Genomic DNA, 18,934 nt, shown 5'->3' with positions numbered 1-18,934 from the left:
ATTAATAGAGTGGGTTAGGTCGTTTTTTTTATATATATAAAATATTTTTGTTGTCTTTTCTGTCTTTACCCAGTGCAGTAGAGGGGGGACCAAGTTAATACTGTTGGAAGTTTTACCTTGATATATATGTGTGATATTGTATTTTCAGTTTGGTTCCCTTTTCTTCATTGTACTGTATTTAATATGAAAACCAATTTTAAAAAATTGGAAAATAAAAGGAACAATATTAGGAATGATTCAACAGGATGAAGGTACAGGGGAGCATGTCTGCCTGTGTGATCATACTGATGAGAGGAAGGAGATGATGCCCATGTCTGGGAATATAGTTGTCCTGATTCCTCGAGAACCAGCGTCTTTTTAGCATTTTCAGTTGAAATGCCCTGCTGCTTTGCAAAAGAATGCAGAGTGTGGTAAATATTCAGAGAAGTGAGGGGCCCATGACTTGTGTTGCCAGGCAAACCCAGCTGAGCCAGTAAATCTCCATCAACCTGGAGTTTCCCCAGATCAGGTGAGATGGAAGAACAATGTGAAATATGAACAATCTGCAGACTTGGTGATTGTAATAAAAACACAGAAATGCTGGAGGAACTCAGCCAATCTTTCAGCAACCATAGGACACAAAGATATAATGTTGATGTTTTGGGCCTGAGCTCTTTTTTAAGAAATTTATAATTTATCTAATAATGCAATTTGCAGATGAACAGTGTGTATCATGGGAGAAAATGCGTTTTTGATTGGCTAAGTCAGATTGAAGCGGGATATACAAACCTATGAATTTGTATATTTGGAGAGCTCCTTGATTCTCTACTGAGGTGATGGACCTTCCACAGGCCTAAAATTAGATATAACATTAAAGGTGCAAAGTCTGACATTGGGCCCGTTCATGGATTATTATCATAATCTGAGGATCGAAATGGTGTGGATTGCTACGGGGATTCCCTGCCTGGGGTCGTTATTCGATTCATATTTACAATGTATACAGGGGAGAGGGAGGAAGGGCATAGATTAGTAGGGATAATTTTTTTCCTTTTTATTATTAAGACCAACAAGTAAAGGTGGTTTAACGACAGATCACGTATCATAATCACAGGACAACATGATCACATCGGAGAAATATAAAATAGCTTCTATGATGGAATTTTACATGTATTATTTGTATAATGTTTGTATTCAATATTATTTTTAGACATAGTACAAGTTATGATTTAATTGTTTAATTATTATCATAGAATTTGATGTCCTGAATGAAATAAATTATGTAATAATTATGGTTCTGCTTCTAATTTACAATTGATATGTGATATGTATACGATATGATTTGATTTATGTTATCATTAGTTTACCTTGCATAAAGGGTTTTTGTTAAACTTAATAAAATTATTTTAAAAAGAAAGACTTTCCACAGGCCTGGGTAACAAATAAAGGAAATTAACTAAGAAAAGACTGAGTGTTTCATTCCTTCAGGAGAGTGAACTGGGGATTAGGACCTCACTCCAGAACTTGGATTGAGGATCGACACTGATCCTCCACAATTTACCCTGCACCACTTCCCTTTGTTTCCCCTAGACTCCACCCTGTTACAGATATTAGAAATATAACAACAAAATAATTTAAAAAAAAATCTTTCTACATTGAATTATAACATTATTAGGAACTGAGTGGAAGCCTTTTTTTTAATTTTTCTCCTTTTCCTTTAATTACTATTTCATTCTCAAAAAGTTATTGATCTAGTTTCACCAATATTAATTACCACAATATTGTAGCTAAAAATCAGAAAATTTGACAAAAGCAATGACTATAAAAACACAGCAGCAGCAACAAAAACAATAGCGCATGCTTGTTGCATGTGCAGACGAAACCATGTGATTCAAAGCATCATTATAACTGGGTAATAATGACAACTTTGACTGAAGCGCATTCGAAGGTTCAAAAAGTAAATTAGCTAAAGTTTTAGCCTTGTATATATTGATGCATGTAAGCTGGGCTTATGAAAAATGTTTTTGTTGTTATAACTAACTACAGGGATCTTTTTATTAAAAAATAATACATTTCTGCTGAAACACTGCATGAAAATTTTATAGACAGTCATTTTGATGTCACCCCCTCTGAAGGTGTCACCCAGTGTGTTCCGCACCCCCTCTAGTGATGCCAGTGGGCTTAGGCTTGAAATGTCGATTATATATCTTTGCCTTAAATGGATACAGCGATACCTGCAGAGTTCCTCTCATATTTCTGTGTTTTTACTACAATCACAGCATCTGCAGACTTTCATGTTTCACTCCATCAGTTGCTCTACTGCAAAATTTCTTCAAGGGATGCCTACCCTGAAGAGGTTCTCCTCTCTTTGAATCTCCTTTACTGTTCCCCATCTGCAATTCCTGCTGCTCTCAAGCTAGAATGTGCTCACCCAAACTTACTGTTGGTCTGTACTCCACCACCATCATCCCCCCCCCCCCCCCATCCTCAGACTTTTAATTTAGCTGCCTGGCTACTCTTTACTCATATCTTGATGAAGGGCTCAGGCCCAGAACGTTAGTTCTTACATCTTTGCTTCCTATGGAGGCTGCCAGATCTCCTGAGTTCCTCCAGCGTTTCTGTGTTTTTCAATCTCTTCTCACTGCTACCTTGGGGCAGAAGGTTCAGAAGCCTGAAATCCAGTTAAATAGGAAAATCTGTGTGAGAAACAGAAGTACCTTCACAGAAATTGCTTGAGACAAAAATTGAGAACAAAGAACATTTATTTATATTTACAACATTGCAAGGTTGGGTACTCTCCCCTTACTTCGGGAAAGTACCCCGAGGGCGGGAAACCTCTTTATTTTTATACAATTTTTACTTCACCTCCCCTTACATTTGTCTTACGTTTGTCCTTGGATTGGTTTGGCACTTTTCCCTATTCGTGTGACTCTTGACTGACTCCAACTTTCTCTTATCCCCTGCTCACACCTCCTTTCCCCACCCCCTATTAAACAAGCTCTTTGTGTGTGTACGTGCATATTTCTTAAATTCCTCTTATCTTTTTTTTACTCTGTTCTGCTTTTTCATGTGCCATTTTACACAAAGAACATTTTAGCTTTTTCCTTGCTGTTTCTGTCTACCTTCTATAACTGTTTCAGAACTCCTACAATTAAAATAATAACTGTTTCTAAACTCCTACATCTGTAGCTAGAGATTGCTGTAAAACTGAGCAGGTCACGCAGCATCTATAGTAAGCAACCTACCACCAGACACATCTTTCTCTCTCCTTAGGGATTGCTCATCAGGGTTCTCATTCCATTAATGCTTCAATATTTGCAGCTTTTTCTGAAAATCGTAACCTAGCCAGATCCCTAATGCAAATGCATTTTAAAGTAAAGTATTATTTAGATCAGCAACGCCCGTTTTCGAGTGCCAAGAATTTTATCCTTGCATGGTACAATTTGGGGAATGGATAGATAGATGCAACTTGTCAAACAGATGGGGTGTTGGCAGAGGCGGAGTTTGTCAGCCTGGAGGGTTGCGTGCTGACGTCACCGCGTCAGCCGCCGCCGCCGCCATCGCTGTTGCCCCTCGCTGTAAGTAAGTTCCGCTCTGCAGCTTTAAACCTTGCTGTCTTGTTTGATTTGGGGTTGGGAGGCCCTTGGTCACTGAATTACGCAAGACCAGGCCCAGGGGACGAGGTGGGAAAGGGAAGGTAGAGGAGAGATGAGGACAACGGAGGGAGAAGGGGAGGGAGAAAAGAAGCATGGGATGGAGAGGGGGAAGGTAGATAGGTGAGAGGTGGAGGGTAGGGATGGGCAACAGGAGGTTGGTGGGATTGTGCGTGGTGGGCAGAGGTGGGGTTTGGAAAATGAAGAGTGAGGTGGTTAATGAATGAGTTGGGGAAGTGAAGGTGGTGAGGAAGGGCAGGTGTGGCCTTTAAGGATAAGTGGGGGCATTGTAGGTAATGGTGGGTTAGGGAAGGGAAGTGGATATGGACAAGCGAAGGGGTGAGGAGTGATACGGGTGGAGTTTAGTGGATGTTGGGGAGTGGTGGGTGAAAGTTGGGGAAGTGATGGGAAGGGAGAGGATTGGTATGGGAGGGTGGGTTGGGGTGGAGGTTAGGCCAAGGGTTAGGAAAGAAATAGGGTAGGGTGGGAAGGGTAGGAGGTTTTCACCGGGCAAAAGTAGGTGGAAATGTGCAATGGTAGGTCAGGCAATGCAAATTTGGGTTGGAAATTGCAAGGGATTTAGTGAGTGGGAAAGTAGACGGAAGGGGACTTGGAGTGGGGAAAATTAGTTGAACTTAACAGAAGAAAATCAGAGCTAGAATAGGCCATCCAGCTGATTTGCATCCTGTTCTGTCATTCATTAAGATCAGGACTGATCTTTTACCTCCGCACCATTTTCCAGCATTAATCTTCAATGCTCAATACTGTATCAATCTCTATTGAATGAACACAATGACTGAGGCTGCAACATCCACTAGAGTAGAAAATGCACAAAGTTCAAGCTCTGAGTAAAGCAATTATTGGGTACAAAATAACCTACTAATTTGCAAACTGTATCTCCTGATTCTAGACACTTTAGCTGGGAAGTGTTCTCCCTTCATCTATTTTGTTTAATAACCTCTGCAGAATACAGTTCTGGGCTACATCCTGTATAGAAAGCCACCATTTTCTTTAAAACAGGCATGGAATCTTCGCTTCCTTTATACCATTTGCATCTTTTTTTAGCAAGAAGACCAAAACTGCAATCTTACCCAAGGCCCTGTACAAACTTCCTTGCTCTTTTCTCAGAATCCTCCCATAATAAAGGCTAACCTACCATTTGGCCTCTTAATCGCTTGCTACACCTGCATGTTGGTGATTTTGAAGTAGTAAACTGAAATTAGCAGGGCAGGGGTGTCATAAAATATTTGACTAAGGGGAAATGGTAGGAGTGGCACATTACTAATTTGAGAAAAAAGGCACAGGAATGTATCTGTCAGCAAAATAATTCTGGTAAAGAAATTAAATGCCCTCAAGGAAGGACATGAATGTGAGTGTATATAGATTGATTTTATAGAATTAAGTACTGTCCGTTCAAGTGATGTCCTAGTTCTGACGCCCTGCCTTAGACTGGTGGTTAAGAGGGGAAATCCCCCCAGGTGAAGATCAGGATCCTGAAGTGGGCACAAAGGAACAAAAGGACAACATGGGACTAGAGAGTCTCTGCTCAACAAAGGGATATACAAGTAATTGTACATTTAAGCAAGTAAGAGAAATATTATATCAATCATGAATTCACATGATCTCCAAGTAAAACATTAGTAGGCACTATGACATGTAGCAAGCAACCTCCTTTTTTTCCTGCCTTCTAGATTAGGATACATAGTTAAAACATGTTGTTAGAACAAATTCTATTTCGATAAACTCATTAAAAAATCCATGATTCTTATCTCTCCTCGCATTTCTACACATATCTTTTATTTTTTTTCAATGTCTCCATTGGGCGCTACATCCAAGGCTGTTCTAAGCAGTCCTGATGTGAGAACATCGTCACCCAGCCTTTCACAACTCCCCAATACATTGAGTTAAACAAATTTCTAAGGGTTACAATATTCTAAGGATTATTATACATTATTATTTCATTTTACTATTTCAACTTGAGTATAAGTACATCAACATCCCTTTGAACATCACTTCTGTTGAACCATCCCACCAGATTTAGTACTGTATAATCAACACAATGAATGGAAATATGGCATTTTCTCCCCATGGGACAAAATAGGTCCTAAGTAAATAGGTCCTAAGTGTTGTGGTATCCTACGGGGCACAGCCTACCAACCTGAACAGATCTGTTCATTCCCACTCATTGCAGTCTGGTAAATTAGTGTCAGCCTACAATCCCCAACTCCATATGCTTTCACTTTGCAAGCCAATTTCCTGCATGAGATTTTATTGAATGCCTTCCAGAAACTAAATGCACTGTATCCACTTCAGCCTAAAGTGAGGAAGGAAGAATGCGGGAGGGAAACGAAAATAGTAAAGAAAGGGGGATAGAAAGAAATTAAGGAAGGAGGAGAGGTTGAGGTAGTTGTTAGGATCTTTCGAGACTAACAGTCTAGCATTGTAAATTATTTCCCTTTATTCCCTCAAAAACCCCACTAACTCTTTCCACCAACTTTATGGGCAGCCAGTTCCAGAGCATAAATTTTCCTTCACATCCCCCATGTTTGGGATAGATGTGGTTCTATGTGGAGGCTGGTCAAGATAGAAATGGAGAGGCTGATCAATGGCAGTTTACTAAAGGCATAGGGAGCTGGAATAGTGTCTTTAATGCTCATTTTCCAATTGGTTGTTGCCACAGATAGTTGTGGAGACCAAGTCATTGCGAATATCTAAAGCAGAAGTTGATAGGTTTGTGATTTGTAAGTTTGTCAAAGATGGAGCTGAGAGGAAAAATCAATCAGCTATGATTCAAATGGCAGAGTAGACTTGATAGGCCGAATGGTCCAATTCAGCTCCTTAGTAGTTTTCTCTAACTGAACTGGAGTTTTAACTTAGCACATGTTGCTGGGCAAAGGTTACCGTGGAATTGTCCTGCTTGGACAATGTTCTGCAGCAGATGTAACTAAGAAAAGGATCTGAACCAGGAAAACCATGGTCTTGTTTTGTTCAGCATCGTGGCTGAAGTAGGCAGGTACTTGGGCAGACCTCTGAGATTTTATTGTGCTACTGCTTCATTCAGTTCATTTAGTTGGGTGGTAGACAGAGCCAACTCGATCATACCAATAATCTCCTGACCTTCAAAGTGAGGTGAGTCTCAAGAAGACAACATCATCGTGAAAGATAATCATCACCCAGGGCATGCTCCCTTCACTTTTATGTTCAGGCAAAAGTTAGCCTGGTCTGTAACCTCTAGGTTTAAGAACAGCTTTTTCCTAACAACTAGCAGGCCCTTTAACCTTCCCCTATCACCTGAACCATTACACTATTCCAAGACCACCAAAGTTTTATGTTTACTACTGACAGAACACTTTTTTTGAACTATGGGCCAATGTGCATATTAATTATTTCTTTCATATTTATTTTAAGTCATTTTTTTTTCCCTCTTTGTGGTATCATAATGGTAGTAAAAAGGTATTCTACTAAATGGTAGAAAAAGGCTACCTGCTTTTAATAATGGATGATGATTGTGTAGAATATAATTTTAATTTGCATATGACATTAAATGCGGAGTTCTGATAACTATGGTAGTAAGATACTGAAAGAGCTAGCAGAATGGGCAGACAAGAACAAATTAAGAATAAGGAAATACAACAGAGACTAAACGACAGGATATATCTTGGAAAGGACATATCTTTATATGTGTATAACCTTTGAAGGGTGATTTGTAAAATTACTCAACCAGAATCAAAGCACGATGCATATAAGCAGGAAATGTTGACACTTGGTGTAATGCATTCAATTCACAGCAGTTTTGGGATAATACGAATATTTTAGCAAAAGATACATTAAATATTTCTAGAAAAAAAAGTGACTTGTTCGATTCAACAAATGGTATATTCTTGGAGTCCCTGGCATGAAATGACATCATTTGATGCCGGCGTTCGGGCAGTGTTCCTTTTCCACTGGACCCTGTTCTTCTAAATTCCCAGTTAATTCCTGGGACAGGATGCCAGTGGAAAAGAAGCTATAGATTCAATGTGATGGAGGTTGAACATATCCCCCATGTATGTGCATATAGATGGGGGATGTGAAGGAAAATTTATGCAAAGTGATAATGCTCTGGAACTGCTGCCCGTAAAGCTGGTGGAAAGAGTTAGTGGGGTTTTTGAGAGGGAATGAGATTGACACTTGAGGGGAAATAATTTACAAAAATGCTAGACTGTTAGTCTCAATGAAGGATCCTGACCTGACCTGTTGACTGACCATTATTATCCATGGATGCTGCCTGACTCTTTGTGCACTCAAAATCCAATATCTTCAGTTTCTGTGTATCTCAAAGGCACAAGATAAGTTCAGTTGTATTGGAAAAGATTTCTACCAGTTTTAAAGATACTGAGTCATAGGCAACATGGTAAATTATGCTGAACAGGAAAGTTTTCAGACACTGTGCTTGTAGTGCTGGAGAAACTCAACAGGTCAAGCAGCATGTATTGGAAGAAAAGGTAACCAACGTTTACCTTCATCAAGGTATGATCAAAAGGCAAGCAGGCACAAGAATAAAAAGGAGAAGGAGAGGAGGGACAAAGGAGCAGGGGATAAATACAAACTAATATGTAAAGAGGTTATTGGTGGGAGGGTCAAAGATAAGCTGAGAAATGATGGGGGAAGGGTAACTCCAAAGGAAATGGGCCAGTGTCAATTTTTCTCAAGCAAAATATTTCAGTAACAATTGGGTCGAGAGCAGTGATTCTCAACCTTCCCTTCCCACCTTAAGCAATCCCTTACTAATCACAGAGCACCAATGGCATAGGGATTACTAAGTGGGATGTGAGTGGAAATAAAATGGTTGAGAACCGCTGGGCTAAAGAGATGGTGCTGGTAAGATTTCTGGATTATTGGGCTCTCTTCCAGAGAAGGTGGGACCTGTACTGGCAGGAACTGAACTCGAGTGAGACTAATATCCTTGTAGGAAGGTTTGCCAGTACTACTCGGGGTGAGGGGGGTTTAAACTAGATTTGCAGGGGATGGAAACCAGAATGCCAGATAGTGCAGTAGAGGTAGAAAAGGAATATGTTAAGACTGCATACAAAGACAGGAACCAAAAGGATGTGCTTGGTAGGAATAATGTTCTGAGGTGTGTCTATTTCAATGCAAGGAGTATTGTAGGAAAGGCAGACGAGCTGAGAGTGTAGATTGGCACGTGGAATTATGACATTGTGGCTGTTAGTGAAACTTGGTTGCAAGAGGGGCAGGGCTGGCACCTCAATTCTGAACCAGGAATCGAGTGGGTGCCGAGGGTGCTGAAGGGTTCCTAATAGCATTGGAGGTTCGGATCTGGAGCTCGGACTGGTGATGGTTTGGACTGGACTCTGTGTGGCTGCGGGAATGCTGGAGGCAAATCTAGGGACACTTGGTGACTCTGGGGGGAGCTCTCGTTTGCTTCTCTTTCTCTGACTGTAAGAGGCACTTCAGACAATTTCTGCTAATGGTGAATCTGTCTGCCTTACAGCAGACAAAAGCAATTTCATGTAATATGACTGTTTTTATTACATTCAATAAATTGAATCTTGAATGTTCTGGTGTTTCAGATGTGATAGAGGTGGAGGGATGGCATTGCTAGTCAGGGAAAATGTCACAGCAGTGCTCAGACAGAAGATTAAAGGGCTTGCCAACTGAGGCTATATGGGTGGAACTGAGGAATGGGACAAGTATGACTACATTAATGAGATTGTATTATAGACCACCCAATTGTCACAGGGGAAGGTGCCGAGGGGACAATTGGTGGGGAGGGATTAGTGCATGAGGAAGTCACAGAGAGAGCAGTCCCTATGTAAGGCAGAGAGGAGAAGATGTGTCTGGTAGTGAGATCCTGTTGTAAGTGCTGGAAATTCTGGAGGAGATGTGGGTGAGGGCTGAGTTTAATGTGGTAGAGGAGAAACCATGTTTGTGGAAGAAGGACCCCCCACCCCAGGCTCCTTCCCCTGAGGCTGCAGGAGGTCCCACACTTGCACCCACACCTCCTCCCTCAACACAGACTGGGGCCACAAACAGGCTTTCAAGTCAGGCAGTTCTTCCCTTGTATATTTGCAGGACTGATTTACTGCATCCAGTGCTTCCTTTGTGGCCTCTCTACATTGGAGAGACTGGGTGCAGATTGGGAGATTGCTTTGCTGAGCATTTCCACTCTGTCCGCACTTGGTAGGCAGGGACCTCCCAGTGGTAAATCATTTCAGTTCTGTGTCCCACTCCCATACTCACGTCTGTCTGTGGCCTCATGTACTATCCCACCTGATTTTTCATCTGGACACTCCAGACCTTCGTGTTTTACTTTCAACTTTCCAGATATTGACTGGGACTCCCTAACTGTAAAAGGGATAGATGAGGTAGAATTTGTCAAATGTGTTCAAGAAACTTTTCTAAATTAATACATAGGGTATCAACTGGAGCAAATCCAATACTGGATTTCCTATTAGAGAATAAGACTATATGTCGGGAAACACTTTGGGTCCAGTGAGCATGATGCCATTAGCTTCAAGATAATTATGGATAAGGATAGGTGTGGTCTTCAGGTTAAGATTCTTAATTGAATAAAGGCCAGTTTTGAGGAAATGAGAAAGGTTGTTTACTGGCAAGGATGTGCTTAATAAGTGGGGGGCCTTCAAAGATGAAATTTTTAGAGGTCAGTGTTTGTATGTTTCAGTCAGGATTAAAGGAAAAATTAACAGACATAGGGAACAGTTTTCAAGGGATATTGGGGATTTGGTTAAGAAGAAGAGAGATGTAGGAAACAGGAGCAAATGAGTTACCTGAGGAGTATAAAATGCAACAATAAGAAATCAAGAGGGCCAAAAGAAGACATGAGGTTGCTTTGGCAGACAAGGTGAAGGAAAAGCCAAAGGATAATAAGAAACAAGATTGGTTCCCTTGAAGATCAGAGTGAGGGGCTATGTTAGGGGAACATGACGGGGAAGATGTTAAATGTTTTTTTTTGCATCATATACTCAGAAAGTGGCACAGAGCCTATGGAAGTGAGGCAAACAAATAGTGAGGTCATGGAACCTCTACAGAAAATGAGGAGGAAGTGCTTGCTGTCTTAAGGCACATAGGCCAATAAATTTGCAGGGCCTGATAAGGTGTTCCATCACATTTTGAGGAGGCTACTGTAGAAATTGCATGGGTCTTGGCAGATATGTTTAAAATGTCCTTGGTTATGGATGAGGTGCTGGATGATTGGAGGGTAGTTTATGTTGTTTTGTTGTTTAAAAAAAGGCTCTAAAAATAATCTGAGAAATTATAGGCCCATGGGCCTATAAGTATCAGTAGAGATTAAGTTATTGAAGTGTTCTAAGAGATCAGATATACGTACTTGGATGGACTAATTAGGGATCGTCAACATGGTTTTGTGCATTGTAGGTTGTATTTACCCAATCTTCTGGAGTTCATCGATGAGGTTACCAGAAAAGTTGATGAAGGAAATGCCATGAATGTTGTCCACATGGACGTTAGTAAGGCCTTTGACAAGGACCTGTGAGGGAGTTTAGGAAGATATAGTCACTTGGTGTACATGGTGTGATCGTAAATTGGATTAGTTGAGGATGGAGCGGAGACAACGCTGGTGGAAGCGTTCTAGGAGCCGTAGGTGGTGCCGGTAGAGGACCCATGATTCGGAGCCGAACAGGAGTGTGGGTATGACAACGGCTCTGTATACGCTTATCTTTGTGAGGTTTTTCAGTTGGTTGTTTTTCCAGACTCTTTTGTGTAGTCTTCCAAAGGCGCTATTTGCCTTGGCGAGTCTGTTGTCTATCTCATTGTCGATCCTTGCATCTGATGAAATGGTGCAGCCGAGATAGGTAAACTGGTTGACCGTTTTGAGTTTTGTGTGCCCGATGGAGATGTGGGGGGGCTGGTAGTCATGGTGGGGAGCTGGCTGATGGAGGACCTCAGTTTTCTTCAGGCTGACTTCCAGGCCAAACATTTTGGCAGTTTCCGCAAAGCAGGACGTCAAGCGCTGAAGAGCTGGCTCTGAATGGGCAACTAAAGCGGCATCATCTGCAAAGAGTAGTTCACGGACAAGTTTCTCTTGTGTCTTGGTGTGAGCTTGCAGGCGCCTCAGAACGCTTCCACCAGCGTTGTCTCCGCTCCATCCTCAACATCCATTGGAGCGCTCACACCCCTAACGTCGAGGTACTCGAGATGGCAGAGGTCGACAGCATCGAGTCCACGCTGCTGAAGATCCAGCTGCGCTGGATGGGTCACGTCTCCAGAATGGAGGACCATCGCCTTCCCAAGATCGTATTATATGGCGAGCTCTCCACTGGCCACCGTGACAGAGGTGCACCAAAGAAAAGGTACAAGGACTGCCTAAAGAAATCTCTTGGTGCCTGCCACATTGACCACCGCCAGTGGGCTGATAACGCCTCAAACCGTGCATCTTGGCGCCTCACAGTTTGGCGGGCAGCAGCCTCCTTTGAAGAAGACCGCAGAGCCCACCTCACTGACAAAAGGCAAAGGAGGAAAAACCCAACACCCAACCCCAACCAACCAATTTTCCCTTGCAACCGCTGCAATCGTGTCTGCCTGTCCCGCATCGGACTGGTCAGCCACAAACGAGCCTGCAGCTGACGTGGACTTTTTTACCCCCTCCATAAATCTTCGTCCGCGAAGCCAAGCCAAAGAAGAAATTGGATTAGACGGTGGCTTTATTGGAGAAGCCAGAGAGTGGAGGCCTGTGACTAGTAGTGTGCCTCAGGGATTGGTGCTGGGTCCATTGTTGTTTGTCATTGATATCAGTGATCTGGATGATAATGTGGTAAATTGGATCAGCAAGTTTCCAGATGATACAAAAATTGGAAATATGGTGGACAGCAATCAAGGCTTTCAAAGCTTGCAGGGGAATTTGAACCAGCTGAAATAGGCTGCAAATTAGCAGATAGAATTCAATGCAGATAAATGCAATGTGTTTGGAAGGATAAACCTAGGTAGAACATACTCTGTAAATGGTAGGGCACTGAGAATACATCTAGAAATACAGGTACATAATCCCCTGAAAGTGGTGTTGCAGGGAGACAGGATCATATAGAGAGCTTTTGGCACATTGGCCTTGGTAAATCAAACCTTTATATTTGGAGTTGGTATGGTTTGGTGAAGTTGTGTAAGACATGGGTGAGGCCAAATGTGGAGTATTGTGTGCAGTTTTGGTCACTTAACTGCAGGAAGAATATCGATAAGATTGAAAAGGCGCAGAGGAGATTTACAAGGATGTTACCGAACTTGAAGAACTGAGTTTCAGGAAAAGGCTAAACAGGTTAGGACTTTATTTCCTGGACCGCAGAAGAATGAGGGGAGATCGGATAGAGGTATACAAAATTATTATGGGTACAGATAGAGTAAATGCAAGCAGCCTTTTTCCACTGAGGTTAGGTGAGATTTTTTAAAAAACTAGAGGACTTGGGTTAAGGGTGAAAGGGGAAATGCTTAAAAGGAACATTTGGGGAGCATCTTCACGCAGAGAGTGGTGGAAGTGTAAAATCACCTGCCAGGTGAATTAGTAAATGCAGGCTCAATTTTGACATTCAAGAAAAATTTGATCAGGTGCATGGATGGTAGGTGTATGGAGGGCTATGATCTGGGTGTAGTTCAGTAGGTCTAGGTAGAAAAATAGTTCAGCATAGACTAGAAGGGCCAAAGAGCCTGTTATTGTGCTGTAGTGTTATATAGTTAGAATGGGGGTCAGTGGGGTGGAGGGTTCAGGGAGAAGAGGATGGGGATGTCAGATGGTTCGGTGCCCTAGGCAGTCCTTCTAAGTGAAGCAACACTTCTCTTGTAAATCTTCAGGGGTCATCTACTGCATCCACTGCACCCTTTGTGGCTTCCTCTACATCAGTAAGGCTGGATGCAAATTGGGAGATCATTTTATTGAACTTTTTCACTGCAATTACAAGGACCAATCATTTTAATTCCATACACCATTCCCATACTGGCATGTCTATCCATGCTCTCATGCACTGCCAAAATGAGGCTACATACAAATTTGGGGAACAACTCATAGTATTCTGCCCTGGCACTCTCCAATCAGACAGCTTTAACACTTCTCCAATTCCCTTAAACCCTTCTCTTAAATCTCTCTCTCTCTTTCCCTCTGTCTCCTTTTCTCCAGCTCTCCACCCCCTTCTCTTTTCTTTCAGAGGGCTACACCCTCCCCAAATAATTTCTCTTTTTTTTCTCTTCTACCCTCCCACCAATATTCACATATAATCTCATATCTGTTACTTGCTGGATTGCTCTCAAAATGAAGTTTCTCACAATACCTTTGTACATGTAATAAGCTTGAACATGAAAATTAAGAGTCAAACCACTCAAAGTAATGTATAAAAATAATAAATTATTAAGCAGTATTCATTTTAAGCAAAACTAATTGTAGGTCTTTTGAAGAATAGGACCTGTGTATCACTGCAAAGTCATAGAATAAATTAGAAAAATAATGGACAATAGACACAGAAATAAATGCCAAATTAATACTAGTTGGATGTTAATTATGTTTGAATAAAATTGAAATGAAATGTTAAAGTTGAACATAGAAAGCAAAAAAATCCATTCAGGGGATCACAAACTTTAAAGGGCAAAGCTATGGAGAAAGAGAGGATATCCAGAGACTAAATCAATTAACATTTTTACACAGAAATAAAGGAAAAATACCAAAAAAAAATTAGTATACTTACCTCCAAAGTGGCCGTTCACACAGGCAGGGCGCTTATACTAGAGTTGCAATGTTTTCGGAGGCTGGACATTTGAGTCACCTCCGTGGTCCCTGTCTCCCCCGTGTCCCCCGTCACCTCCATCCTCACCCCCGAGGGCATCCTCTCTTACCTTTGGTGTAAAGGTGACTTGGCCCCCCAGCACCCAGTGGGAGAGAAGCAAATGACAGCTGGCTCAATGCGGGAGCAATAGCCATCTTCCTTACTCAAGATCCCCCCACGCAGCTGGAACCGCTCTGCGTATCTCTGGCAGTTCCAGCTGCGTGGGGAATTATGGGTAAGGAAGACGGCCATTGCTCCCACATTGAGCCATTGCCGCCTGCTTCTTGCCGCGAGCCAATGTGGCGCTCAGGTGAACTCTGGGTTTGGCAGCACGGCACCCCTGCTGCCGTGTCTGGAGTTAGATGGGGGTGGAGGGCGACGAATGGGGGGTGCAAAGATGGGCAGGGGTAGGAACAAGGCGGTCAGGGTTAGGAGCCCATTTTTGCGGAGTGCTTGAGGTCAATTTAGACTGCAGCTGCTCTGTAAAAATGTGTAGTGAAAAATTACGGGATGGAATTTATGTAATAAATTTTTGCAAATTTTCAGCTTCTCATTGGTTGTGTAAAAGTGCCTAATGATTAACTGGTAACTGTAAAGGGTTATTTAAAGAGTATGGAATATGTAGATTTTTAAAATGACTTCAAGCTAACTTGTAAGAGTAACACAAAAGATTTTAGATTCCATTCAGTTAAATATAATTGCAGGGCAATCTTCAGGAACTTTACTGAATGCCATGTAAAGGACCTGCAAACTTTGGGAATATTTAAGTCTGAATCAGCATTCTTCGAACTGCCATTTTAAAGACATAGTAATCCTACAATTTACACTGCAAATATAATAACTCCTTCAAGATGCTGACCAATTTGCACTGATATTTCTTACCCATTTCAATATCTAAAAAAACATGTTCATTACATGTCTAGAATATTGAATCTGAATCAAATCTGCAGATTAAAGATTTGCTGAAATTCCAATTTTGCTTTTGATTTACAGGCACCTTTCATTTTTTTTCCTCTGTGCAAAAGGTTTACAAAAAAATCATCTATCTAGAGCTAAGGAAGTTGGGGTGGGCAAAGGCCTGATGTCTTTAAACTAAGGAGAAGGTGATTCTTGGTGAGAATTGATAATTCTTGATAATTTCAATAGTGTTTCATCATTTTTAGTATATTTTTGGTTTTGCAGAATAATTACATGCAAAGGAAACACAAAAAATGTATCGACCCAAAGTCACTCTGAAGGACAGGCAGCACCTTTACCGACTTATTATTGGACAACTGCTTTATGATGGGTACGTGAACATTGCATCAAACCTCATCAATGAGATCAAGCCACCATCAATTTGCTCCCCGTCTGAGCAGCTACTACATCTTGCCAAGCTCGGTAGGTACCTTGTATTAATTTTTTTTGGAAAATTTTATTTAGGATTTTCAAAGACTCGTAAATTCAACAAACAATACATTACATTCTTTTCCCATGCAATATAATTTACAGAATCCATTTCCCCTCATCCCCATCCCTTAAATTAAACAAATATAGAAATATAAAAACACCTTGTATTAACTTTAATTAGCATGTTTTGGCTGCTCTCTAGGTAGAGGTTCTAGGTAACACTCAGATATTATTTTCTAGAAACATTTGAGCCTGCTCTACCTTTCAATTTGATCATTGTTTTTTTAAACTTTATTTATTCGTTCAAAATACAGATAATAAGTAACATATACAACAATAAACTAAGCATGAACGATATATTTTATATATATAAAAGAAAAAAGAAAGAAAAAAATAAAAATAAAAAAAAGGAAAACCCCTCCCCCCCCTTTTAGCCAACTCTCCTAAGGAGAACCATAAAGAGAAAAAAAATTAAAGAAAAATTAAGCATACATATTAAGATCTAATCAATGTAAATCAAAATGTAAATATTCTGAATATAACAACCACTTATTAATAAAAAAACTATAGTTATCACGCGAAACATATGTGATTTTTTCCATTATTAAACAATATTTAATCTCATTATGCCATATATTAATATCAATCATATTCGTATCATTCCACGTACTAGCAATACATTTTTTCGCTATAGATAATGCTAAATATACAAAAGCAAGTTGAAATTTATCTAATCCCAGACCTTTCAGAGGATGCAAACTACCCAATAAAAATACTGTCGGATCTAAAGATATTTTAATCTTATACAGGTATTCCAGAAACAATTGTACTTTCTTCCAAAAAGATTGTAGATATATATATACAAACCGCAGGAAAAAAAGTTCCAACAGCATTTCCACATCTAAAACACAAATTGATTCATGAAAACCATATTTTTTTTTAGCTTTTCAGGTGTTAAGTATAATTGATGTAAAAAATTATAGCATAATTGCATAACGTGCATTTATCAGTCTAGTTACACTATCATAACAAATATCTAACCAATCATCCTCGGAAAAAATAAAACCAATTTCCGCTTCCCATTTACCTTTAGATTTATCCCAACCCTTTTTATCCATACCATCCTATAATATTTCATACATAAATGAAATATAACCCTTCTCTGGTACCTTCATAAGAAAAGTCTCAAATTTAGTCATTTCAGGTAGTCATATCTCTACCAAACACATGCTTTACCAAAGATCGAATTTGATAATAAAGAAACAAAGAGTTCTTATCAATACCATAACTGTCCCTCATCTGATCAAATGATAAAAAATTTACCTTCTTTAAAACAATCTCCCAAATTTTCCACACCTTTAAATCTCCAATGTAATAAACTTCAATTATGTATTGAGAAAGAAATAAATTGATTATTATACAACGGCGTCAAGGCCAACAATTCACCACTAGAACGTATCATTTTCTTTTTCTTTGTCCATAACTTCATTAAATGTTTTAGTATAGGCACATTATGTTGCTGTAACAAATTTACATTCCATCTAAACAAAAATTGATGTATTTCAAATTCAAAAATATTTGCCATCTCAATTTTGGCCCAACTAGGGGGCTGTTGATGATTGTTGAAAATAGATCTCAATTCCATATCTCTGAGCTATCCCCATAGATGTTTTTTACATTCAGAGATGTTTTTTCTCTCTCCTTATTTAAAAATATTTAGTGACTTGGTCTCAATGGCCCTGTGTGGAAGCAATTTCTATGGTTTCACCTCTCTCTCTAAATGAAGAAATAATCCCTCAAAAGTGCAAGTCTCCTGTCCTATTACCAAGGTTGTGACCTTGACCTTATACAAAAAAGCCTATACAGCCCCACCTCCGCCATTTCCGCCACCTGCTGGGTGATCATCCTCACATGCAGTATGCCTAGCCTGTCTGAAGTTTGTCAGTTTCAGGTTCCACTGAATATAAATGTTGTCAATTTAAACATTTCTGAAATTCTGGAAATCTGTGCTGCACACCATGTAGGACAAACAAATCATTTCTAAGAAAAAGAGACCAAAATGCTCACAATGCACCCAAATGTGGTCTCCTCAAGACTGCAAATACCATAGTTTTACACATGTAAAATCTCTTGGTGCCTGCCACATTGACCAACGCCAGTGGGCTGATATCACCTCCAACTGTGTATCTTGGCGCCTCACAGTTCGGCGGGCAGCATCCTCCTTTGAAGAAGACCGCAGAGCCCACCTCACTGTCAAAATACAAAGGAGGAAAAACCCAACACCCAACCCCAACCAACCAATTTTCCCTTGCAACCGCTGCAACCGTGCCTGCCTGTCCCGCATCGGACTTGTCAGTCACCAACGAGCCTGCAGCTGACGTGAACATACCCCTCCATAAATCTTCGTCCGCGAAGCCAAGCCAAAGAAGACACATGTAACACACGCTATAACTTGTGTATGTTGTTTTATTGCTCACACAAGCATATAACGCACGGTGGGTTACCTGGTTTGTAAAAACACATATAACCCATCACGCGCTATACAAGAACTTTTTTACTTGTTATAGCAGTCGTGGGAAAGTTGTACCGGCAATAAACAACTTGCACAATTTATAGTGAGCATGGGAAAGTAATAGCGGCAATGAAACACATGTGTAAAATCTAATTACGAACGTGGGAATTGGGTACATACAAAATGGCAAAATTCAAAATTTTAATATTGGCAATCTCGGGAATATCTCTTTGGCCTAAGTGCCATGGTATTTTGAGAAACAGGATATTCTGGCTAGGGCACTGCAACTTATCAATGTTAATTGCCTAGACCTTTCCCCTGAGGAAGGAGATTAACATATCAAGTGTCTCTGAGACAACGATCTCAGATGGACCTTGCAGGAGGATATCATCTATATGATGGGCGATTGACATCTCTGGGGAAGTTGAATGGATTGTAAATTGCGGGAGATTAACTGTGGCAGATAGTGGGGCAAAGAATGTGTATTGTCTCCTGTCCCAAGTAAGTGCAAATTGCTCTTGTGAATTGGAATGTAGAATATTACACCCGCGCAATGCATGCATGTGCGCATTATACAAGAATATTTTCACATAGTTTAAGATTTTCTGCAGTTGTATGTGTACATT

General features: G+C 40.5%; 1 protein-coding gene across 4 annotated transcripts in view; it reads left to right on the top strand.

Moving 5' to 3' along the window:
- cstf1 (cleavage stimulation factor, 3' pre-RNA, subunit 1) overlaps window positions 1–18,934 on the top strand; it is a 59,701-nt gene that overhangs the window by 22,737 nt on the left and 18,030 nt on the right. Inside the window, exons 1-2 of one of the 4 annotated variants that reach the window (XM_069884781.1) lie at window positions 3,508–3,554; window positions 15,590–15,787. In XM_069884781.1, the coding sequence (XP_069740882.1) occupies window positions 15,619–15,787 (169 nt within the window). In that variant the 5' untranslated portion in view covers window positions 3,508–3,554; window positions 15,590–15,618. Of the gene's footprint in view, window positions 1–3,507; window positions 3,559–15,491; window positions 15,511–15,589; window positions 15,788–18,934 lie in introns of those variants that run through there. The other 3 variants (XM_069884782.1, XM_069884784.1, XM_069884783.1) reach the window with 3 other exon arrangements.

The sequence above is a fragment of the Narcine bancroftii genome, chromosome 6 (genome assembly GCF_036971445.1).
Source record: "Narcine bancroftii isolate sNarBan1 chromosome 6, sNarBan1.hap1, whole genome shotgun sequence".
NCBI lineage: Eukaryota > Metazoa > Chordata > Chondrichthyes > Torpediniformes > Narcinidae > Narcine > Narcine bancroftii.
The sequence above is the reverse complement of the archived record's forward strand: the minus strand, read 5'-3'. Positions and strand labels throughout refer to the sequence as shown.